This window comes from Leucoraja erinacea, chromosome 6 (genome assembly GCF_028641065.1).
Source record: "Leucoraja erinacea ecotype New England chromosome 6, Leri_hhj_1, whole genome shotgun sequence".
Classification (NCBI taxonomy): domain Eukaryota; kingdom Metazoa; phylum Chordata; class Chondrichthyes; order Rajiformes; family Rajidae; genus Leucoraja; species Leucoraja erinaceus.
In genome coordinates, this window is record NC_073382.1 from 46,821,648 (window position 1) to 46,846,803 (window position 25,156).

General features: G+C 42.3%; 1 protein-coding gene across 2 annotated transcripts in view; it reads left to right on the forward strand.

Annotated features, from left to right (window-relative positions):
• Positions 1 to 22,111, forward strand: part of lnx2a (ligand of numb-protein X 2a) — a 66,862-nt gene extending 44,751 nt beyond the window's left edge. For both annotated transcript variants that reach the window (XM_055636901.1, XM_055636900.1), the window contains exons 5-11: positions 4,732 to 4,931; positions 5,635 to 6,003; positions 6,112 to 6,261; positions 11,173 to 11,350; positions 15,514 to 15,745; positions 17,057 to 17,215; positions 20,992 to 22,111. In XM_055636901.1, the coding sequence (XP_055492876.1) occupies positions 4,732 to 4,931; positions 5,635 to 6,003; positions 6,112 to 6,261; positions 11,173 to 11,350; positions 15,514 to 15,745; positions 17,057 to 17,215; positions 20,992 to 21,127 (1,424 nt within the window). In that variant the 3' untranslated portion in view covers positions 21,128 to 22,111. The remainder of the gene's footprint in view (positions 1 to 4,731; positions 4,932 to 5,634; positions 6,004 to 6,111; positions 6,262 to 11,172; positions 11,351 to 15,513; positions 15,746 to 17,056; positions 17,216 to 20,991) is intronic.
• Positions 22,112 to 25,156: the final 3,045 nt, after the last annotated feature.

Sequence of the window (25,156 nt, forward strand, 5' to 3'; positions counted from 1 at the left end):
TTGAATCTGCCTATGACCTTTGATCGTTGCAATCTGATTTTCTTTTTCAGACTTTTCTATGTAACCGTATATACAAAATATTAACCATTCTCTCTTAATAATTACTATTATTATGAATTATATTCTTTGCTCCTAAATGTTGCTTTCAATTTATTTGTTCTAATTTCTTATTTTATGGCATATAGATGTATATTTAGCTTGCACTTTCCAGTTAATTACTGCAATTATTTTTGAGTAAAATCACCCTTCGGTTTATATTTTTACAATTGGCATTCAGTGCTGCCATGAAGTAAATTGATCTACTCTCCCAATTGATTTACTCTCCCACATTAATCTTAGTCCCACCTGCCTGCATTTGTCCCGATCCCCCTAAACCTGTCCTATCTATGTATCTCTCTAAATGTTTCTTAAATGTTATGACAGAACCTGCCTCAACTTCCTCCTCTGGGAACTCGTTCCATGCATCCACCATCTATTGTGTGCAAAAGTTTCTCTTGAGGTTCCTATTAAATCTTTTCCACCCTCACCATAAACCTATGTCCTCTGTTTTTTTAATTCCCTACTCCGTGCAAGGACCTCTGTACGCCTACCCGATCTATTCCTCCCATGATTTTGTACAGCTCTATAGGATCACCCCTCCTTCTCCTGCGCTCCAAGGAATAGAATCCTAGCCTGCTCAACCTCTCTCTATATATCAGCCCTCGAGTCCTGGCAATATCCTCGCAAATCTTCTCTGCACCCTTTCCAGCTTGACAACATCTTTCTTATAATATGGTGCGCAGAACTGAACACAATACTCTAAATGCAGCCTCTCCAACATCTTATATAACTGCAACATGACTTCCCAATGTCTATACTCAATACTTTGATGGCGGCCAATGTGCCAAAGGCCTTTTTAACCAGTGCTGCCATGAAGTAAATTGATTTTCACTCCCAATATTAGTTTAGTTTATTATTGTCAAGTGTACAGAGGTGCAGTGAAAAGCTTTTTTTGTTGCGTGCTATCCAGTCAACTAAAAAACTGGATAGCATGCAAAAAATGATTACAATTAAACCATCCACCTTGTACAGATACAGGATAAAGAGAATAGCGTTTAGTGCAAGATAAAGTCTAGTAAAGTCCGAAGGTCTCCAATGAGGTAGATGGTCAGTCAAGACCGCTCTCTTGTTGATGATAGGATGGTTCAGTTTCCTGATAACAGCTGGGAAGAAACTGTCACAAATGCCTCATTAATCAATAATGACCCAATATCTTTAAGGTCATTACTTGAAATCTACATTAGATTATATAACATTCTTGGGGGAAAAAAACCTCTGACTCTACGGTTCCTAAGTATTTAAAATATCCAGTTGGATATCGTCCTTAGACTCTGAAAGCACCACTGGCAAACTTCCAGCAAGCTTGCTCAAATAATGACCTAGATTTTAGAGCTTGTGGTATTTCACTGTGCAAATGCCAGCAAATACAGAATTTCCACATGTCTGTGCATAAAGTCCCCGACATGCTGTCAGCTGCTTAAGGTAATTACTTAGACTGCTATGATTCTTTGGAGAATATTACATGGGAGCACAAAATTGTGGGGATTCCCAGCAATTGTATCAGAACATGGTAAAATATAAACCAGAGACAGCAGTAGTCAAAATTACCTCTCGAGTCTGCTCCCCTTTAAGTAAGATCGTTACCCATTGCACTAATGGCCTTCACATCCTTGCCTAACCCCAACGACAATCTATAGTCCAAATGGTTAACAACATCTGCCTCGAACATCCTCAATAGCAGGGAAATGTATTTACTGGTATGGATTGTGGAGAAAAATACATAGTATAAAAAAATTATACGACCTAGCCATTGGAATTCTTTGATTTCATTGGACAAGAGGGCTTCAAGAGATTAAGCAAAGCGTGTGATTAGATTTCAATTGCGTTTTCTTCAAAGTTAGAAAATAGAACAGGACAGCACAACAGGCCCTTCAGCCCACATTGTCTGTGCTGAACATGATGCCAAGACCATTTCTTATCTTGCTGCATATAATCAATATCCCTACAGTCCTTGTATATCTATATGCCTATTCAAAAGTCTCTTAAATGCCACTATAGTACCTACCTCCCCCACCATCCTGGGCAGCGCTTTCCGGGCACTCGCCGCTTTCTGTGTTTTAAAAACCGTTGGCCAGACATCTCCTTTAAACATTGCCCCTTTCACCTTAAAGCGATGACCACTAGATTTTTATTGTTCCATCTGGAGAAAAAGGTTCTGACTGTCTATGCCTCTCAAAATGTTAAATATGTGCCACAGGGGTCAGTGCATTTATGACTTAGATGACAATGTAGCCAACATTGTTAGTAAATTTGCAGATGACACCAAAATAGATGGTATAGTGGACAGTGAGGAAGGATATGTAAGTGTACATTGGATTCAGATTCAGATACTTTGGATTTGGATGCAGAACTAGCTTGGTGTGGTCTGTGACCAATGGAGTTCTGCAGGGATCTGTTCTGGGACCTCTGCTGTTTTGGTATGTATGAATGAATTAGATGTAAACGTAGATGGGTTGGTTAGTAAGTTTGCAGAGGACACCAAGATTACTGAGGTTGTGGACTGTGAGGAAGGCTATCAAGGTGTACAGCAAGATATAGACCAGCTACTGAAATGGGCGGGAGTAATTCAATTCAATTCAATTCAATTCAAAGCACTTTATTCGTCCCCGAGGGGCAATTTAAAAAGGCGCATTACAGTAGCTTTTTTAAAAAGGGACACAATCAACAAACATAAGCAGCACGCATACTGCACAATCAACCAGCACACGCATTTCACAGACACACTGCACAATCACACATCAACATTCAACACATATCAATAGTTTTAAAGTAATGAGCGGACAGACGGAGTTTAACCTGTTTAATGTTTAAAGTGTGAGGTGTTGCACTTTGAGAGGTCAAATGTATGGGTAAATATACAATCAATAACATGACCCTGGTGTACAGAGGGATTTTGTGGTCCCAGCTCATAACTTCCTGAAAGTGGCCACACAAGAGTAGTTAAGAAGGCATAAGGTATACTTGCTTTCATAGGTTAGGGCATTGAGTATAAGAGTCATGATGCAGCTTTATAGGACCTTGGTTAGGCTGCATTTGAAGTATTGCGTGCAGTTCTGGTTGCCTTTTAGGAAGGATGTGAGGCTTTGGAAAGTATGGACAGGAGGTTTACCAGAATGATGCTTGGATTAGGTGGTATTGGCTACAGGCAGAAGTTGAACAGACTTGGATTGGTTTCTCTGGAATACGTGAGGTTGTGGGGAGACCTGATTAAAGTATATAAAATTATGAAAGGCATCGGTAGCGTAGACAACCAGAACATTTTTCCCAGGATAGAAAAATCAAATAACAGAGAGCATAGCAAAGGTGAGAGGGGCAAAGTTCAAAGGAGATATGAAGGGCAACCTTTGTACACAGAGGGTGTTAAGTGCCTGAAACATGCTGCTGGAATTGGTGGTTGAGGCAGATATAATAGTGGGATTTAAGGGACTTTTGGATAGACATTTAAGGGACTTTTATAGACATATGGATGTGCAGGGAATGGAGGGCTATGTATTAAGTGTGGGTAGATAAGAGATAGTCTTGGCATCATGTTCGGCACAGACATTGTGGACCAAAGGGCCTGTTCTTGTGCTGTACTGTTCCATGTTCTATGTCCATTTCTGCCAAAAAATGGGGATAGATCTGGCCCAACCCTTCTTCATCACTTTGCACGACTATCATGTTTTAAGAGGCCATTGCAACTTGTGGCCACGACAAGTAACAGAAATGTTTCTTGGTTACCAATATAATTATCTTTACATGTTTTTATGAATGTGTTTGTGCCTTCACACACATAAAACCATTGATACCATTTTCCTCGTATTTTTTATATCACTTCCCCCTTTTAAAGCACCATTTACATAGTTCACCAAATCCACACTTTTCATTTACTCTCCACTGATATTTTTGCAACTTCACTTTTCAGTTGAGCTTTCTATTTCGGTAGCTTCAATGCCATCCCTCTCTGGGGTCAACCTGCATATTTTACCAACCCCTCTTCCATACTAACATCAATTGACCACCTCTACTCAGTTTTCCTACTCTGCAGGCACTGTAGTGCCTTTTGGTCATACAGGTAAATGTTGTTCATTCAACAAGGCTTTTCTTGTTTCAACAATCACTCTGCACCACAGGAGGGTCAATTCTTGTCTCTCCTGTCATACATTTCATTCCTTAACTGAAAGAAGATGCAATTTTCAGATTACCATGCCTGAGGCCTTCCTAATCTGCTGCTTACCCTCTCAATCATTATCACTAATGTTACAAATGTTCTCCATCTATATCATAGCTTTCATGTGAATCATTATTTTTCTGCTTTCCCTCTCTTCCCAAAGGGTTTTCTATTTGCATGACTGCTTCACTGACTGTTCAAAGGTAAGATGTGACCTATTCCTAGGATTTGGTTAATACCTCCTTTGATCATTTACATTCTAATCTTCCTCCCCTCGGACAGGTACCATACTTACAGTAGCTACATCTCTTGGATTACATGTATAAAAAGAAGCAATATGTTAAAAACCACGACCTACAAACCTCAAACTTTCACATGCAACTGAACTATAAAACAACCAAATATTTGCCTGAATAACTTTTAAAATACAATAATAAAATTGGAAATGTTTTAAGATTTTTGTTTGTACTTTTTAACTGCAGCACCACCAAAGCAAGCTGGCCTGGCTGAAGGAGAGGTTACCAGTATTGAATTACTTAGGGCTGATCCCAGTATGGAACTAGGCCTGAGCATCGTAGGTGGGAATGAAACTCCCTTGATCAATATTGTAATTCAGGAAGTTTATCGAGATGGCATTGTTGCAAAAGATGGAAGACTTCTTTCTGGTGACCAAATATTACAGGTAATAAACTACAAACAGTGTTCACAGGAGAATTAAGAAACTGCAGATGCTATGATCTTCTTGAGCAAATCACAAAGTGCTGGAGGTATGGCAGATCAGGCAGCATCTGGGGAGGTAATGGTAAGGCGATGCTTTGGGTCTGGACCCTTCTTCAGACTGGTCCCGAAACGTCACCTATCCATTTCCACGTTCTAGGGTCTCTGGCACTGTGAGGCAGCAGCTCTACCAGTTGTGTTACTATGCCGGCCTCCAATTATTAAAGCACTTCCAATTTTGACATGCAGTAGACTTGGGAACAAATGTCAAAACTAAATTAGGACTGGGAGCCTAAGCTTAAATGATATCCTTGCAATAAGAGAACATGTGATGAGTATTAACTAATATGAAGGAATTGTCTTTTGAGGAGAAATATGGTAGCCTAGGCCATAAATGTTATCAAAGCATATAACATTTTTACAGAGTTTGATAAGATAGATGAACGGATTATGCGTTTCTTTTTCCTGTCTAATACCATGTGTTTGTCACAAAAGAATGAGATGACAAGAAATGTTTCACCCTGACAGTGGTGGATCTTTGAAATTCTCTGCACAAGGCACTGCTGCACTCATTAAGGTGCACTAGAATGTCGAGCCATTTGTTCCCTGTTGCACAGATGCTTTATGCCCTGAAACAATGGTGCACTGCTGTCTCTACTTTGTTCCAGATTAATGGTGTTGACATCAGCAATGTACCTCACAACTACGCCAGAGCTGTCTTATCGCGGCCCTGCTCCACTCTACTGCTCATGGTTCTGCGGGAAAGGCGATTCAGTGGATTAACACATTTCCACCCTGACAACAGCTCTGCACGAGAAGATGGCTTTCATGTGACTTTGCTCAAAAGAGAATCCAGCGAGCAACTTGGCATTAAACTAGTTCGTAGACTAGATGAGGCAGGCATCTTTGTCCTGGACCTTCTGGAAGGTGGTCTGGCCGCCCAGGATGGGAGATTGTGCAGCAATGATCGGGTGCTTGCAATAAACGGCCATGACCTGAAGCATGGGACACCTGAACTAGCTGCTCAAATTATCCAGGTACTGTTCTTTCACTGCAGTCAATATGTTGCTGTATGTTTTAAACTTTTGAGGTAAAGCTGCTTTCATTTTTTCTATCAGTAAATGTTTTATTTTCATGCTTTTCAGGGCAGTGGTGAGAGTGTTCACTTCATAATCTCCAGAACAACAAAGAAGCAGTTCTCCAATGTTATTCGAGAATTGGGATCACAGATAAGTCAGCAACATCCTAACCAGTTCACACACCTCATGCCCCATATCAAATCTAATACTCACAAGGTAAGTGGGTACAATAAATACGCAATGATTTTCACTGAATCAGTGAACTTTTGAAATTTAAAAGTAGAAACAAAGAACTGCAGATGCTGGTTTATACCAAAGATAAACACAAGGTGCTGGAGCTATTCAACGGGTCAGGCAGCATCTCTGGAGAAAAGAGATGGGTGAAATTTTGGTTTAGGACAGTCTGAAGAAGGGTCCCGACCTGAAACGTCACCCATACTTTTCCTCCAGAGATGCTTGCTACCTGACTCGCTGAGTTACTCCAGCACTTTGTATCTAAGATCTGACATTTTCTCAGCTGACTTCATATTCGCAAGAAACGCTTTCAAATGATGCTTGATTTTCTATTAAATTAATTATTTACAGTTATAAGCAGCAATATAATTATTCTTCAGTCATTAGTAATCATTTAGAAAACCTTAATATATTTTTCATTGTTATCATTTAAAATAAGTATGATTGATCGTAAAGTAAATGCAGGGTAGCGGAACCAAGATCCAAACGACATAAGTTTAAGATTAGAGGGGCCAAATGTAATAGGAACCTAGTGGCAACTTTTTCACTCAGAGTGATGTATATATGGAATAAGTTGCAGGTGGAGGTAGTTGAGGCAGGTACTATTGCACCATTTAAAAGACACATGGATAGGAAATGTTTAGAGGGATATGGGCTAAGCAGGAATCGGACTAGTTTAAATGGGGCATCTTGATAGGCATGGGTGCTAGGGCCAAGGGGCATGTTTCTATGCTGTACAATTATTCATGAATAATACAAAAAACATGGTTAATAAAATATACTGTAAAATGCATTAAAGGACATCAAACATGTTGCAGAGCTCTGAGCTGCAGCGTGGCAGCCTATACTCAGGCCAGTGATCAGACGATTGGGACCAGGGCAACCACTGAAAAATAATCACAATGGTTTTCCCGTAGATCTGTGATGAATTGTGGAATCGCCACTTCATTCTTCAATATTATTCCTGGTCACAATGTGTGTTGCCTAATGTAATTTGCAGAAGTAATAGAACTTTTATTACATTTTCTCAAACTCATGAACTTCCTAGGAATCATATAAAATGGATTTATAGCTGTGATTCCGTAGCAATGCTCTGACCCTTTGCAGGGAAGGGGCAAATGAACTAGCTGTTTTTGTTAATGTATGGAGAAATGAATAACAACAGCTTCACTGGCAAAGTTAAAGAAATGCGATGAGGAGCATTTTCAATGGAGGAGACTGAGGACAGAGAGGTCTGTGTCGGAATGGTAAGGAGAATTATAAAGTATCCAGCAACTGGGAGATCAGGTAGGTTCAGACGGGCTGAGCGAAGATGTTCCGCAAAAAGATCGCCCAGCCTGCGTTTGGTCTCGTCGATGTATAAGAGTCCACATCTTGAACAACGGATACAGTAGATGAGGTTGGAGGAGGTGCAAATGAACCTCTGCCTAACCTGAAAGGACTGTCGGGGTCCCTGGACAGAGTTGAGGGAGGAGGTATAGCGACAGGTGTTGCATCTTCTGTGGTTGCAGGGGAAGGTATCTGGGGAGGGGGTGGTTTGGGTGAGAAGGGATAAGTTAACCAGGGAATTGCGGAGGGAACATTCTCTGCGGAAGGCGGAGGACCCCTTCTCCTGTCTCCACTGGTCCCACTCATCTTGGACTCCCCAGAACAGCCTTCTTCCCTCTCTGGATCTCTTATTTTTAACTGCCGGCATGACATCAACCGTCTCACCTTTTCCACATCCCTTACCTACTCCATCCTCACCCCCTCTGAATGTACAACCCTCCGCTCACTCTGCAGCAACCCTGACATTATAGTTAAACCCGCCAACAAGGGAGGCGCCGTGGTAGTCTGGCGTGCTGACCTCTACGGGGCTGACCTCTCAGACACCTCCTACTTATCCTTGGACCATGATCCCACAGATGAGCACCAGGCCTTAGTCTCAAACACCATTACTAATTTCATCACTTCTGGCTGTCTGCCTTCCACAGCCTCCAACCTTATCGTTTCCCAGCCCCGCACAGCCCGTTTTTACCTTCTCCCCGAAATCCACAAACACAACTGCCCTGGCAGGCCCATTGTTTCTGCCTGCTCCTGTCCCATGGAAATGATTTCCACGTACCTCGACTCTATCCTATCCCCCCCGGGTCCAATCTCTCCCAACTTGTGTCCAATTACCTCACATGCCCTTCGCCTCTTTAATGACTTCTGCATTCCGAGCCCCCTCTCCCTCTTCTTTATTATGGACGTTCAGTCACTCTACACCTCCATCCCCTCCGTTTCTTCCTCGACCACAGAACCATCCAATTTCTCTCTACTAACACTCTCCTGGTCCTCACCCTCAACAACTTCTCCTTTGACTCCTCCCACTTTCTCCAAGTCCAAGGCGTAGCTACGGGCACCTGCAAGGGCCCCAGCTATGCCTGCTTCTTTGTTGGGTACATTGAACAATCCCTATTCTAGGCATGCACTGGTCCTATCCCCGAACTCTATCTCCGTTACATTGATGACTGCATTGGTGCTACCTCCTGCACCCATGCAGAACTCATGGACTTCATCAACTTCACCATCAATTTTCATCCTGCACTCAAATTTACTTGGACCATCTCCGATACCTCTCTCCCCTTTCTTGATTTCACATTCTCCATCACAAGAAATAGACTATTGCCTGACGTCTATTACAAACCCACTGACTCCCACAACTATCTCAACTACACTTCTTCCCACCCTGCTTCCTGCAAAGACTCTATCCCCTACTCCCAATTCCTCCGTCTACACCGCATCTGCGCCCAAGATAAGGTGTTCCATACTGGAACATCCGAGATGTCCTCATTCTTTAGGCAATGGGTGTTCCCCTCTCCCATCATAAATGAGGCCCTCACTTGCGTCTGCTTGGTACCCCGCAGCTCCAACCTTGCTCCCCCTCCCACTATTGACAACAGAGACAGAGTACCTCTAGTCTTAACCTTCCACCCCATCAGCCATCGCATACAACACATAATCCTCTGAAATTTCCACCACCTCCAACGGGATCCCACCATTACCCACATTTTCCCATCTCCACTCCTTTCTACCTTCCGCAGAGACCGTTCCCTCTTCAACTCCCTGATTAACTCATCCCTTCCCACCCAAACCACCCCCTCCCCAGGTACCTTCCCCTGCAACCGCAGAAGATACAACACCTGTCGCTGTACCTTCTCCCTTAACTCTGTCCAGGGACCCCGACAGTCCTTTCAGGTCAGGCAGAGGTTCACTTGCACCTCCTCCAACCTCATCTACTGTATTTGTTATTCAAGATATAGACTCTTATACATCGGCGAGACCAAACACAGGCTGGGCGATCGTTTTGCGGAACATCTTCGCTCAGCCCGCCTGAACTTGCCTGATTTCCCGGTTGCTGGACACTTTAATTCTACCCAGACCTTCACAGACCTTTCTGTCCTAGGTCTCCTCCATTGTCAGAGTGAGGCTAAACGCAAATTGGAGGAACAACATCTCATATTTCGCTTGGGCAGCTTATGGACAGTGGTATGAATTTTGATTTCTCTCACTACAGGTAGCCCCGGCATTCCCTCTCTCTCTATCTCTCCCCCAGTTGCACTAGCTTCTCATTTTCACCCTACAACAGCCTTTATCCTTTATTAACATTACTTTTTTACGTATCTTTCATTACTTGTTCTATATCTCTCCACATCACCATCTATATCTCTCGTTTCCCTTATCCCTAACCTGTCTGAAGAAGGGTCTCGACCCGAAACATCACCCATTCCTTCTCTCCAGAGATGCTGCCTGTCTCCAGCTTTTTGTGTATCTTCAGTTTAAACCAGCATCTGCAGCATCTTCTTACACACTCCTCTTAAGGGTTCCTATTAAATCTTTCCCCTCTCATCTTAAACCTATGTCCTCCTGTTCCTGATTCCCCTACTCGGGGTAAAATACACTGTGCATTCACCTTTCCTATTCCTCAAGATCATACACACCTCTACAAGATCACCTCTCACCCTCTTGTGCTCCAAGGAATAAAGTCCGACCTTGCCCAACCTCTCCCTGTAGCTCAGGCCCTTGAAGTCCTGGAACGTCCTCATAAATCTTCTCTGCACTCTTCCCAGCTTAATGTCATGGCTGGAGTGAGAAAATTGGCCAAGGACACACAATGATTCATACATTTTTAAATTAAGGTATTGCTGGATCAGAGGATGACATCTTAGAATGAATAGTCAAATTGTCTGCTGAGATTGTGAATGACTTGGTTCAATTTCAGCAGTTAGGATAAAGATGGTGCTCTGGGAACCATCTTTCTTAATAGCTTCAGTCTTCACAATATGCAGTTGAAAGTTCTGTTGATTGATGGCCCAGCAGTATACCAAATCAATATAAGGTTCAACAGAAGTTAACTAAACTGTGTGTTGTCAGCGTGCCCAACATATGTTCCGACATCGTCAGCAAAGAACAGGAGTGAGTGCAAGGATAAATCCTTTTGAGGCCTCTGGAGCTATTAGCAGATATGAAGGAAGACATTCCTGATAATATTTGAGCCATAACTGGAACCACACAGGAATAGAATTAGAAACTAGAAAGGGCAGTTCCAGCCAAACCAGACAACAGAGGTGAATTAAACACAAAGTGCAGGAGTAACTCAGTGTGACAGGTAAAATCTGTGGAAGGAATGGATATGTGACATGAGGTGCTAAATTTCTCAAGTGCGGTGGTCTAACCATGATAAGGAAGGCTAGCCTCCCACAATCACAAAGAATTTCATCTTTGATCAACCAAATTTGTTAGTGAATCAAAAGGTGATGAAATCAGCTACAATAAAAATAATTTCTAATCCTTATAATTGTGTCTGTGGCAGCACCATTTTGATAAATTCTCAATTTAATATCTTGAATGTACTTTTGCCTATTTCCTCAGGACCTGTCCCAATGCATCATTTGTCAAGAAAAGCAGATCACTGTAACGAAAGAGCCTCATGAGTCTTTAGGAATGACCGTAGCCGGAGGACGGGGCAGCAAAAATGGCGAGTTGCCAATATTTGTCACCAGTGTCCAGCCACATGGCTGCCTTTGCAGAGAAGGGCGAATCAAACGTGGTAAGACAACACAATGATCAGAGCCTCACAGGGTTTCTTGTGGTTTTCATTTGTGCGTCTACATTTTAAAGAGCAATTTGCTTTCACCATGCAGGCTAGGGTCTGGCCTACATGTGACTATAAACGTAAACATCTGGTGGGTTCTCAAATACTGTGAAGTTGACTAGAAAGTCACTCGATTTTGCTACTACTGTTACTTTCAAACAGAGAAGGAATTCCTTTGTTATCACCTCTTCCCCAGCCAACCATGGGCCATTATTGGCTCCACCCTTCCTTGGTCATCTGCTGTCGGCCCAGCTTTGTTCTGGCCGTTTCTTACCTCCAGTTCTCTACTTTCAGTCTGAAGAAGGGACCCGTCCAGAAATGTCACCCATCCTTTTTCTCCAGAGATGCTCCCTGACTCGCTGAGTTACTCCAGCACTTTGTGTCTATCTTCAGAGAAGGAATACAACGGATTCAGATAGACATAGTAAAGTTACTGCCAGCCCAGTAATCTTTTCAAAATTCTCCTCACAGACATCTGGATTTGTGTTTAAATTGGAAGAGCTGACCCACAGGCTAGTTAAGCTCATTGTATCATACCTTACAATCTATGATCTACACAGCAGAGTTTTTATGGCTGTGGTTTGCAGACAGTGGATGTTGATATTGTCATCTTTCAGTGTTTGATGGGAACCTGGAATTGTTGTGGGTTGAAGCGAAGGGACTATTGAACTCTTGGCATAATGCAAGTGATATGGAAAATATTGGATCCATAATCGAAAATGTTATAAGAGAATACAACAGGCAATAGACAATAGGTGCAGGAGTAGACCATTCAGCCGTTCGAGCCAGCACCGCCATTCACTGTGATCATGGCTGATCATCCACATTCAGTACCCTATTCCTGCCTTCTCACCACATCCCCTGACTCCGCTATCTTTAAGAGCTGTATCTAACTCTCTCTTGAAAGCATCCAGAGAATTGGCCTCCATTACCTGCTGAGGCAGAGAATTCCACAGACTCACAACTCCGTGGGTCAAAACGTTTTTCTTCATCAATGGTCTATCCCTTATTCTTAAACTGTGGCCCCTGGTTCTGGACTCCGCCAACATCGTGAAAATGTCCAATTCCTTAATAATCTTACATGTTTCATAAGATGCACACTCATCGACCCCCCCATCGACCCCCCATTTGTGTCTTCCCCCATGTTTTAAAAGCGATTTACTATGGCTGCCAATGCCCCGAGCCGTCAGTCCCCACGGCCAGCGTGGGGTTGAATCACCCCGTGTGTGGGTCGGGGACGGGAGGGTGAATCACCTGGTTTGGGGTTTGGGGTCTGATGCAGACCATCCAGCCCTGGTGATTTATCATCCTTCAGTCCCATCAGTCTACCCAACACTATCCTGCCTAATGTGAATTTCCATCAGTTCCTCTGTCACCCTAGATCCTCTGGCCACTAGTACATCAGGGAAATTGTGTGTCTTCCTTAGTGAAGATGGATCCAAAGTACCTGTTCAACTCGTCTGCCATTTCCTTGTTCCCCATAATAAATTCACCTGTTTCAGTCTTCGAGGGTCCAACTTTGGTCTTAACTAATTTTTTCTCCTTCACATACCTAAATAAGCTTTTATTATCCTCCTTTATATTCTTGGCTAGCTACCTGTAGGAGCTGATGGATCTGTTTCCTTGTTGTATCTCTAAACTAAACTAAAAGTTATGTGTGGGGCAAATCTTTGGGGTGGGACAGTGGTGCAGTGGTAGAGTTGCTGCCTTACAGCGCCAGAGGCCCACATTTGATCCTGACTACGGCTGCAGTCTGTATGGAGCTTGTATGTTCTCCCTGTGACCGCATGCGTTTTTTCAAGGTGCTCCAGTTTCCTCCCACACTCCAACAACATGCATGTTTGTCGTTTAATTGGCCTCCGTTAATTGTCCCTAATGTGTAGGATAGAACTAGCGTCGGAGTGGACTCGGTGGGCCAAAGGGCCTGTTTACATACTGAATCTAAACTCAACTAAAATGTATTCTTGGTGTAGAAGTTCACTGCTCACCTGCAAAAGTGGTGTGTAGCACCACCACAGACCAAGTAGCCTGAGTTCTGAAGGACTCTTAACATCTTCCATTTACTTGCTGGCCAGACAACTTGTTTGCAGCTCATCCGTGGGATTATCCTGGATTTACCCTATCAGAGTGAACCCCTCTCCCACCATCCCTGCAGCTTTACCAGTTTCTTTTGTCTCCTTTTAAGTCTCTGACCTGAAACATTGACTATTTCTTTTCCCACGGATGTGGCCTGCATGGATATTTTCTGATTTTTTTATTTTTTGCTCAAAATGAATAGTGCTAGCGTTCTGTTCAACCCTAACAATTTATGCAGAATGATTCAAATGCACTATATTATCCTTTTCTACAAAGTTAACTGTGAGGATGTAGCCGTTAAATATTCAAATATAATCTGAAGAAGGGTCTCGACCCGAAACTTTGCCTATTTCCTTCGCTCCATAGATGCTGCCTCACCCGCTGAGCTTCTCCAGAATTTTTGACTACCTTCTATTCAAATATGTGTATTTTTGATTATTATTATTATTGAACTTCTCTTCTCCTTGCGTATGGCGTGCACAACCTAAAGTTGTAGGACAACTTGTTCTATTTGATCTTATTTGATTGTGCACGCCGGGCTGATTGCATTCGTCGAAACAGGGCGGACCACATGAGGGTTGCAATCTTCCACCCCATTATTATTGAACTAATGGAAGCTAATAACAAGTAGGTAAATTAAAGCTCTTGCAATTATTTACATGTCGCCTGGGCTTGGGAATGGAGAAGTTCGAACATTTGGGTGGAACTGTACATTAGCATCGTTAAATCATTGAAGAAATTATTGTACCAAGTTTATTGTTTATTATTCACATTGTCGGTTTCTGAATGGCAACATTAATAACATTCTAATCTCATTCATTTGTGCTAGTTTTCTGAGCTACTTTACCTTGGGGAATGAGGGCTGAGATCTCTACAAAGTCAGATACTCTGTTCTGAAAGATTTTAATGTTGAGGAAAACACAAAGTGCTGGAGGAACTCAGTGGGTCAGGCAACATCTCTGGAAGGAATGGACAGACAACATTTCGGGTCGGGGCCCTTCTTCAGACTGATGTTGACATTTTTGAACCAAAAATGAGCTTGTTATTTCTCCTAGAGAATTCACACTACAAATCTAAAAAATTAAAATTAAATTAAATTTCCTTCATCAAAAACTTCAAATCGAAAGCTGTACCAGATGTTGGTGAGGCCACGCTTAGAGTAATGTGTTCGTTTTGGTTACCCTGCCATAGGAAGGATGTCATTATGCTGGAAAGAGTGCAGAGATAATTTACAATGATGTTACCAGGACTTGAGGGGCTCAGCTACACTGAGAAGTTTGGCTGGCTAGGACATCATTCCTTAGAGCACAGGAGGCTGAGGATATATCGTGCAGAGGTGTATAAAATCATGAGGGGAATAGATAGGCACAGAGTTTTTTACCAACTATAGGGGAGTCAAGAACTAGAGTTTAAGGTGAGAGGGACAAGATCTAATAGGAACCTGAGGGACAACTAATTCACTCAGAGGGTGGTGGGTATATCAGGGCTCGAAATTAGCGGTTGCCCGGGTGCCACTGACAAGAAGAATGGGGGGAACAGTCTGAAGAACGGTCTCGACCCGAAACATTGCCTATTTCCTTCGCTCCATAGATCCTGCCTCACCCGCTGAGTTTCTCCAGCACTTTTGTCTACCCCCATCCATCCCGTACTGAACCCCCCCATTCAACACCACTGACATCCCCCGTGCTCTCCCCTCACAATTGTATCTACTCCAACCAACACGCACTAATTCACCTGCCTCAATCCATCCATTCTGCATCGACTGCCTTCTAACCCACTGGGATATGGGCCAAATGTGGGCAAATGGGAGATTGGGAAACTTGGTCGCCATGGACAAGCCAGGCTGAAGGGCCTGTTTCTGTGCTGTGTGACTCAATTACTCTATAAGAAAAAGATTTGGGAAGTTTCAAAATGCATGCTCAGTTTACTTGATCTCTGAGTGAATATCTGTTTTTAATCAGTTGAGGAAATGTGGAACCCTGAGGAAAATACGTTTACTCCCTGGAACAACAGGAAGCTGAAGTCTTTGATTATTTTAACAGGGGATGTACTACTGAGTATCAATGGTTCGGATCTGACCTGCCTAAGTCACAGTGAAGCAGTGGCTACGTTGAAAGCTAGTGCTAACTCCCCGATTGTAATACTGAAGGCACTGGAAGTGCAAACAGTAGAAGAGCAGGAACAATCTACAGAAGAGCTTCTGAGCTCAAACACTGAGAATGAGTTGGATGCCAGTTGGTCACCATCATGGATCATGTGGCTGGGGTTGCCCAGGTGGGTGTCTTATTAGATTTTAAACATACAGGCCCTTTGGCCCACTGAGTCTGCACCAACCCTAAACACTAACCTACACACACTCAAAATAATATTAGAACTTACCAAACCAATTAACCTACAAACCTGTATGGCTTTAGAGTGTGGGAGGAAACCGGAGCACCCAGAGAAAGTAGGCTGATTCCTCACCGTGCCAGAAATCTGGGTTAGATCTTGACTATGGGTGCTGTCTGTGTGGAGCTTGTACGTTCTCCCTGAGAATGCATGAGTTTTCTCTGGGTGCTTCATTTTCCTCCTACATTCCAAAGACTTTGTAGGTTTTGTAGGTTAATTGGCTTTTGTAAATTGCCCCTGGTGTGTAGGATGCGAATTGAGAACTTAGGAAATAGAAGTAGTGTACAGATGAATGATGATCGGCGTGGACTCGGTAGGCCGAAGGACCTGTTTCCATGCTGTATCTCTACTTACTTACTTACTTACTGCCTATTATGCCTCCTGGCATGTAGGGCAGCAACGAAGGTCCTCCACTCCTGTCTGTTCTGTGCTAGCTTCTGGACACTACCCCAGGTCAGGTCCATTGTTTTTATTTCCTCCTCTACAGTTCGACGCCAGGTGGTTTTGGGTCTCCCTCTTTTCCTTTTCCCTTCCGGTGTCCAGTGCAGGGCTATTCTTGGGATGCGGTCTGGTTCTCTTTTCATTCTAGCTTATGTCGATAGCCCTGGAAGTCCATCACGCCCAGTAGTGTTGATTCCTTCAGTTGCTGTTTCTGTAACATATTTGTTTTACGAGACAGGGTTGTTAGCCCTGTGCTCAACCCCCGACCTGGAGGACCAGTGGATCGCTCTTCGTCTCGCCTCTACCCTTCGACCTGTCCAGCATGGGAGACCCTAACAGGAGACGAATCTCCCGCTGGCATAGCTCTAGGGGGCACTGAGACACACAAGCTCCCCGACCACGACAAGGTTGCAATCCAACCTCTGTATCTCTAGGCTAAAGTAAACTAGTCTGGCATTCCCACTTTCTGTCCTCCTCCTTTCTTGAGTAGTGTGATAAGTATGCATATAACCGTTCACAAAACTCGACTGACTGCTCTACCACAATCTAGTTTAACCTTTTAGTGCCGTTATATCTTACGGTGGATACTGTCACATAAAAACACTGCCATATACTGTTCAATTTGCTGCCCATTTTCAAAATCTGAAGAATTTCTGATGATAATCTTTGCACCTGCGATCGTGTCAAAAATAAATAATACACAATAGTCAAGTGAAAATACACAATAATTTATTGCAATGCTTGATTTCTTTTCAGCTCTCTTCACGTCAGCCGAGACACTGTTCTACGGAGGAGTAATTCAGGAAACTGGGGCTTTAGTATTGTTGGAGGGTATGAAGAAAATCACTGTAATCAACCTTTTTTTATCAAAACAATTGTGTTTGGAACGCCGGCGTATTATGATGGAAGACTGAAGTAAGTAATATTTCTTTGCTATTTATTTTGGAGGTTGCCATTTTGAAATTAGACTACTTATAGGTTATCACTTCCTTTATTGCCAGGCAGAATTTAATCCCAAATGGATGTTTAGCAAATCTTACAATACCTGTAATTGACTGACACTACAGAAAGAAGCAGTTACATTCCAACTTAGATGTGCATGCCCAAGAGCTGAGAATTCGGTGAATGAGGATGACTGTCTGCACCAATTACATTGTTAAAATTTGACACCGCTCACCTTCATATTTAATCGACATGTAACAGTTAAATCAAAATACGTGAATGTGAGCATTACATTTGTAGCAGTCATTATATTGGGTAGATTCCTACAATGCCATAAGCAACTAATGTAATGTAATGGAGTTTGCAGGGCAAAAGTCTGCAAATGCTGCTAAATTAAAGAGTGATTTTCCACTACATCAAGTGTAGTCTAGGCAGAGCAGGATGAGGTATAATTAGAGAAGGGTATGGAGATGCAATTCATTCACCATTTTGAGAGAAATGTTGTGTCCTTATTTTTATTTGATTATTTTAATTTCCTTTGTTCTACTTATAATGGAACTGCCAATGCGGCATTTGCTCATATCACGATGATTAAATTGCAGTGGTGGGGGAGTGCAATTCCACTGTGGCACTTTACGTTAAGCAGCCCTACATTAATTGCAGTTACAGAAATGTATGACCTTCAGGAGAAGGAAATCAGATGCCCTCAGAGTTTTGCCGAAAAGTGTCTCCAAACTCGCAATAACATGATTGTTCCTTCTGTATCAAAACAGTTATCGTAATGCAGGATATTAATAAAACTGCAGATAGACGCAAAATGCTGGAGCAACTCAGCGGGTCAGGCATCATCTCTGGAGAAAAGGAATAGGTGACGTTTTGGGTCCCAACTCAACATGTCTCCAGTCTGAAGAAGGGTCTTGACTCGAAACGTCATCTATTCCTTTTCTCCAGAGATGCTACCTGACCCGCTGAGATACCGCAGCATTTTGTGTATACTTTTGGTGTAAACTAGCATATGCAATTTCTTCCTACACATCAATAAAATTGCAACAGTTCCAGTCATAATCAGAAAGCAAAGTCACTTCCAAACCAGCCCATCTTGCAAAGTTCAGCACACAAATATATAGAGGCTGGTGTCTAAACCAGGAGAGCAGTCCCACAGGGTTATCTTCTGCGCAAAGTGCAACTTGGAGCTCACGATCCCAGTGCAGAAATGTTAAAGGCAGCCATGCCACAACAAGGAGCTTCATGGAGGCCACATTCGAGCTGCTGAAGATGAGATTCTGCTGTCTGCGTCACTCTATGTTATTCGGAGCCAAGCTTTGTCATCGTCATTAAATGTGTTCACTAACTACCGATGTGGACCAAAGGCAGGGCCATTAGGCAAAACAGCAGGAGTAGCAGGGTGAAGATCCACACCAGAACAACCATGAGGAGATGAAGAAAAGAAAGATGATCAGAGCAAGGAGCCCCTCAATCCAGATCTCCACAATAGGAGTCTCACGAAAGGATTCCTCAAAGTGAACACCTTAGCAGAAGAGCTATAAGTGTGCATTTGATCTCCATATGCCAGATCTAAATACATAGAGATTTTTGGTACACATTTGATTTGCCCCAATTAAACAAATTTCACAACATTCTAACCTGTTAGATAAAACGCTGCCTACATTAAGTTATTTACATTTTTTATAGTATTTTATTTTATTCATGCTTTATATTATTTACAAGCTTTGTAAAAGAACTAGTGAATTATTTTTTTTAAACACCTCAAGGGTTTTGATAGGTGAAGCTCTGCCTCTATCTATGTCAGGGATCTTGGGGCAGGGTCTCACTGGTATGCTGCCAAAGACCTTCATGTCACTGAAGCCTCGCTGCACGTCACAGGAACTCAGTTGTACGGGCGGGCAGGGTCCATAGGTGAGGCCAAATACAGCACAATTCACCAACTTACCCCAGTAACACGTTCGCTGAAAGCTTGCGTTCGGCCTGCCGAGGCCTACGGGATCTCCCAGTTGCTAACCATTTCAACCCATTCCTGCACTGACCTTTCTGTCTTGGGCCACCTACGTTGCCAGAGTGAGGTGACACGTAATTCCTGCCCACACCTCAGCCAAAAATAAGTGGTGTCCCCTGTATGGCAGAGTTTGCAATTCCCATTGTTTCATCATTTGTGTCAGAAGTACTTCACCATCTATACATAACTAAAACTCTGATCTTGTGCTCTTCCAGTTTGCGCGTTTTTTCTATTTGCGCAAGAACGGTACGCAATAACGCTACGATTTATCGCCAGGTTACTCATCATTTTCCTGTGCTGCGAGCGCAACAAGTCGCGTTCCGATAGGTGGTATATTGTAGAAGTTATCAAGGTTTAAAAATCTTTAAAACTACGCATGCGCAGATTCCTTCAGTCAGCTGATTGGTCTCTTCTCCTATCAGTCAATGCCACTGCCGGGATGAAGACGCCCCTTCCTGCCTCACTCCCAAACTCGTCACTCCCCTCCTCACAGTAACTTGTCTATCGTCTCCCCAACCACCAGTGGCGGCCGCGGGGTGGGGGTTCAGTGGAGGCCCTGGTCCCTGGTCCCGTCCCTCTCTCCCTCATCACTCACCCCTCTCCCCCGCCCGCCTTCTGCGGCAATGGCGGGCCCATCTCCCCATGTCCGTCTCCTCTGCCGCCGCCGTTGCGGTAACTCACCTTCACGGCCTTCTCGGAGGAGATCTTCTCAACCAGCTCATCGAAACTCGTGGTGCCCATCGTGATGAACACGGACTCCATCTCCCCCCCCCCGTTCGAAGTCCGCGTTTAACTTCAATCCAACGATTCGATCGACGAGCAACTTTAAAAAATTTAAACGGGAACAGGTTTGCAGAACACAAATTTTCTTCATCACCTAGCAGTCCGAGCAAATTTACATATGGATACTCTCCATTTTATACACATACATATATATTTATACATATGATTAACATGTAGAGGAACCAACGAGAGAGCAGGCTATTTTAGACTGGGTATTGATCCCTGCCCCCTGGGCAAGAGTCCATTAGGCCCCCCCCCCCCCCCCCCCCCAAGGTGACTTGGATAGGCTAGCCTCCGGAATTGCACGCACAGGGTGCAGGAGGCAGATCTGTAGCGCCACTGATGGTAGGTTTTGTAACAATGCTACACTGTTTGCAGGTGTGTCCATGGGATATTTTACTATGGTAAACAAAAAAAGTGTTACACTGGGGGGTGTGGAAGTAAGATACTCCAAAGGTTGCCCTCTCTGGTTAGACACAATGTGCCGGAGTAACTTAACGGCTCAGACAGTGACGTTTCGGGTGTGGACCCTTCATAAGACCCAGAACATCACCCATCCTTTTTCTCCAGAGATCCTGCCTGAACTGCTGCATTACTCCAGCAATTTATGTCTATCTTTGGTATAAACCAGCATCTGCAATTCTTTGCTTCTATATTCTGGCCTCTCCAGTGTTAGGTATCTGCAAGAACTCAGGATATCCCTCTCATTGTGCAAAATCTCAGCTATCATTCACATACAATAATTAAGAACAATATTTTGGTGGGATTTTACACTGAAGAGAATATAGCAAATAGAGGCATTAAATCTAAAAACCTGTCCATGTGAGAGTGTAATTATGTTTAAATATTTTTCTGCAGTTAGATGATACTGAGAATATTTTAACAATAATGGAAACTGCCTTTAAAGACAAAATAAAACTTGTGAAATCTATAACGTGTCGTGTCTTCACAGGTGTGGTGATATGATCGTAGCAGTGAATGGACTCTCAACAGCAGGCATGAGCCATTCAGCACTCGTCCCAATGCTAAAAGAACAACGGAACAAAGTGACATTAACCGTCATATCATGGCCGGGAAGCCTTATTTAAATCAAATAAGAATCATGCATTGTATGAGAACATCAGATTCAAATATTATAAAATATTCACTGAATATTTTAAGCAATCGACATTTAAATGCAAAATCTGAAGTGTTTTCTTAATATTTACATTTGCCGCTCCACTATTTGATCAGTATATCTAATCAAGATTTTAAATTAATATTATTTGTTCATAAATATCAAAAGGACAACAATACGAGAATTTTAAGAGGTACATAATCAGATATTATTCTGAGCAACAAATCATAAAAGCCTTACCAGTCGGATGGTAAATTTCAGACAGTCACAATAGTTCAAGCCTTAGTGACTTTTGAACCTCATGTTACCATGAATGTAGCTTCAATCGTGTGAAACGAATGTGTTGAATAACTGCAAGAAATAGAATACAGCCGATGTTTGAATATATTTCACTGAATCATTGTACTGTATACATATAATTATGTGTATGTTTAATTCCTACTACAGCGCATTTTTGTGAAAGGGTAATGGTTGGCAATACTGGCATAGAGGATATCAACCTCCCAACCTCCAGCATGTTGTATGGGAGCAGAACATTGAGGAACTCAAAATATTTAAACATACAAGTAGGCATTGCTCCGTTTTAATACAATCACTTTTGTAGTTCAAAACCCTGAACTTTCTGACAAACAATTAAGAGTGCCTGTTTTAATCTTATTTAAGAGTTGGCATTTTCTATTTTAACAGTTTCAAAAATATTTTTTGTGTTTTTGCTGAATTATTGTCTCATCACAACAGTTGCATTAAAGATATTAAATAGTGCTTTGATTATATATTGTAAATGAGAATTTACAAAGCATTATGATCTAAAATAAAAACTGTATCTGAGAGGATCAGTAATAGAAAGCAAGCCGCCTTTTTTATTAAATATGCTTTCATTTCATTAAATGTACATTAAAAAAATGTAAACAACGATCTACTTTTGGGGGAGGGAATATAAACATATGTGGGGAGCAACTGCAGATGCTGGTTTAAACCAAAGACAGACACAAAAAGCTTAAGTAACTCAGCGGGTCAGGCAGCATCTCTGGAGAAAAGGAATAGGTGACATCTCAGGTCGTGACCCTTCTTCAGACAGAGTTGGGGGAAAGTAGAACAAGAAATATAAACGGTGCTTAGGACAATATTCATACCGCTGGATTGTAAGCTGCACAAGCTAAACATGAGCCTGGGCAGCATACAACCCAGTGGTATGAATATTAATTTCTCTAACTTCAAGTAACCCCTCTCTTCGTCCCTCTCCCAACATAGCCGCTGTACCAGTATTACTGTTAATTCCACTGTCTGTATAATTTGTTATCAACTATCCCACAGCCGACAATGGATCATTGTGGGCTCCACATTTCCTTGATTATCGTTGATTTTTGTATATCTTCCATTCATTTGTGCTAAGTACTGTTTATATCTCTTTTTCCTGACTCTCAGTCTGAAGAAGGGTTTCGACCTGAAGGGTTTTGACCTATTTCTTTTCTCCAGAGATGCTGCCTGACCCGCTCAGTTACTCCAGCTTTTTGTGTCTATCTGCAGGAATATTTACAGTTGGAAATGCACATGTGGGCAGACAACATTTAAAAAAAGGATGACATTATGCATAGGGTCTTTGATCATAACTTTTTTTATTGAATTTTATTGTTCCTCTCAAAATATGTTTTTTCTTTCATTTTCACATGATGGCTTGTACAATTGCATAACTTCTAGTTTTCATTTTCAATATCTTCCATTCACAGCTTTTTCTTCCTGTCTAAGATTAGCAAAAATGAACAAATAAATTATTAGGACTAAAGGTCAATGCATTTCCTTTTGTAGCTCAGGTAAACTTTAGAAACATGATAGAAAGCATTACATTTATCTTTCTAGTTCTCATGTAGGGCATAAATGTAATTGAGTTAAACAATACCTCTGGATACGTTACCTCTGCATACATAATCCATAGTTTGGTTTAGTTTAGTATTGTCACGTACCAAAGTACACAGAAAAGCTTTTGTTTGCATGCTATCCAGTCAAAGAAAAGATCATAAAGTGCTCTCCATTATGTTTGGGTCAAAGACCCATAATTTATTTATTTGCCTCTGTACTCCACAATTTGAGATTTGTAATAGAAAAAATCACATGTGGTTAAAGTGCACATTGTCAGATTTTATTAAAGGGTATTTTTACACATTTTGGTTTCAACATACAGAAATTACACCTGTGTTTATACATGGTCTCCCCATTTCAGGGCACCATAATGTTTGGGACACATGGCTTCACAAGTGTTTGTAATTGCTCAGGTGTATTTAAATGCCTTATCAGAGCTCTCAGCACCTAGTCTTTCCTCCAGTCTTTCCATCACCTTGGGAAACTTTTATTACTGTTTAGCAACATGAGGACCAAAGTTATGCCAATGAAGCCATTATGAGACTGAGAAACAAGAATAAAACTGTTAGAGACATCAGCCAAACCTTAGGTTTACCAAAATCAACTGCTTAGAACATTATTAAGAAGAAAGAGAGCGCTGGTGAGCCTTACTATTTGCAAAGGGACTGGCAGGCCAAGGAAGATCTCCACAGCTAATGACAGAAGAATTCTCTCTATAATAAAGAAAAATCCCCAAACACCTGTCCAACAGATCAGAAACACTCTTCAGGAGTCAGGTGTGGCTTTGTCAATGACCACAGTCCACAGAAGACTTCATGAACAGAAATACAGAGGCTACACAGCAAGATGCAAACCGCTGGTTAGCCGCCAAAATAGGATGGCAGGCTACAGTTTACCAAGAAGTAGTTAAAAGGGCAACCACAGTTCTGGAAAAAGGTCTTGTGGCGAAGATTAACATTTCTTTGATACGATTTAACATATATTGAGACGAAGATTAACGTATCAGAGTGATGGCAAGAGCAAAGTATGGAGGAGAGAAGGAACTGCCCAAGATCTAAAGCATACCACCTCATCTGTGAAACACGGTGGTGGGGGTGTTATGGCCTGGGCATGTATGGCTGCTGAAGGTACTAGCTCACTTATCTTCATTGATGATGCGACTGCTGATGATAGTAGCGTAATGAATTCTGAAGTTTGAATTCTGAAGTGTATAGACACATCCTATCTGCTCAAGTTCAAACAAAGCCTCAAAACTCATTGGCCGCTGGTTCATTCTACAGCAAGACAATGATCACAAACATATTGCTAAATGATTTTTGTAACGCTAAATATTGGTCATTTCTTGAGTGGCCAAGTCATTCACCCGATCTGAACCCAATTGAGCATCCCTTTTATATGCTGAAGAGAAAACTGAAGGGGACTAGCCCCAAAACAAGCATAAGCTAAAGATGGGTGCAATACAGGCCTGGCCACAGTGGCGGACTGGGTCTAAAAATATTGGTTGCCAGGAACAAAGGGGGCCCACTTCATCAGGGACCCATTTGATATAAGGGGCCCACTTCATCAGGGGCCCACTTGCCGTCTGGCAAGCTGACACCCTGGCCAGTCCGCCACTGCTGGCAGAGCATCACCAGAGAAGACACCCAGCAACTGGTGATGTCCATGAATCGCAGACTTCAAGCAGTCATTGCATGCAAAGGATATGCAATAAAATACTAAACATGACTACTTTCATTAACATGACATTGCTGTGTCCCAAACATTCTGGTGCCCTGAAATGGGGGGGACTATGTATAAACACTGCTGTAATTTATACATGGTGACACCAAAATGTATAAAAATTGCCTTTATTAAAATCTGACAATGCACTTTTACCACATGTGATATTTTCTATTGCAAATCTCAAATTGTGAAGTACAGACGCAAATAAATAAATGATGGGTCTATGTCTCAAACATTATGGAGGGCACTGTGCATGAATGCAATCAAGCCGCCCACAGTGCATAGATAAAGAATAATGGGTAGATCATTGCAAAATATAGCATGGAAGTTCGATAAAGTCAGATGAAAGATAGTTCAAAGGTCTCCAAAGTGGTTGGTGGGAGATCAGGACTGCACTCTAGCTGATGAGAGGACCGTTTTG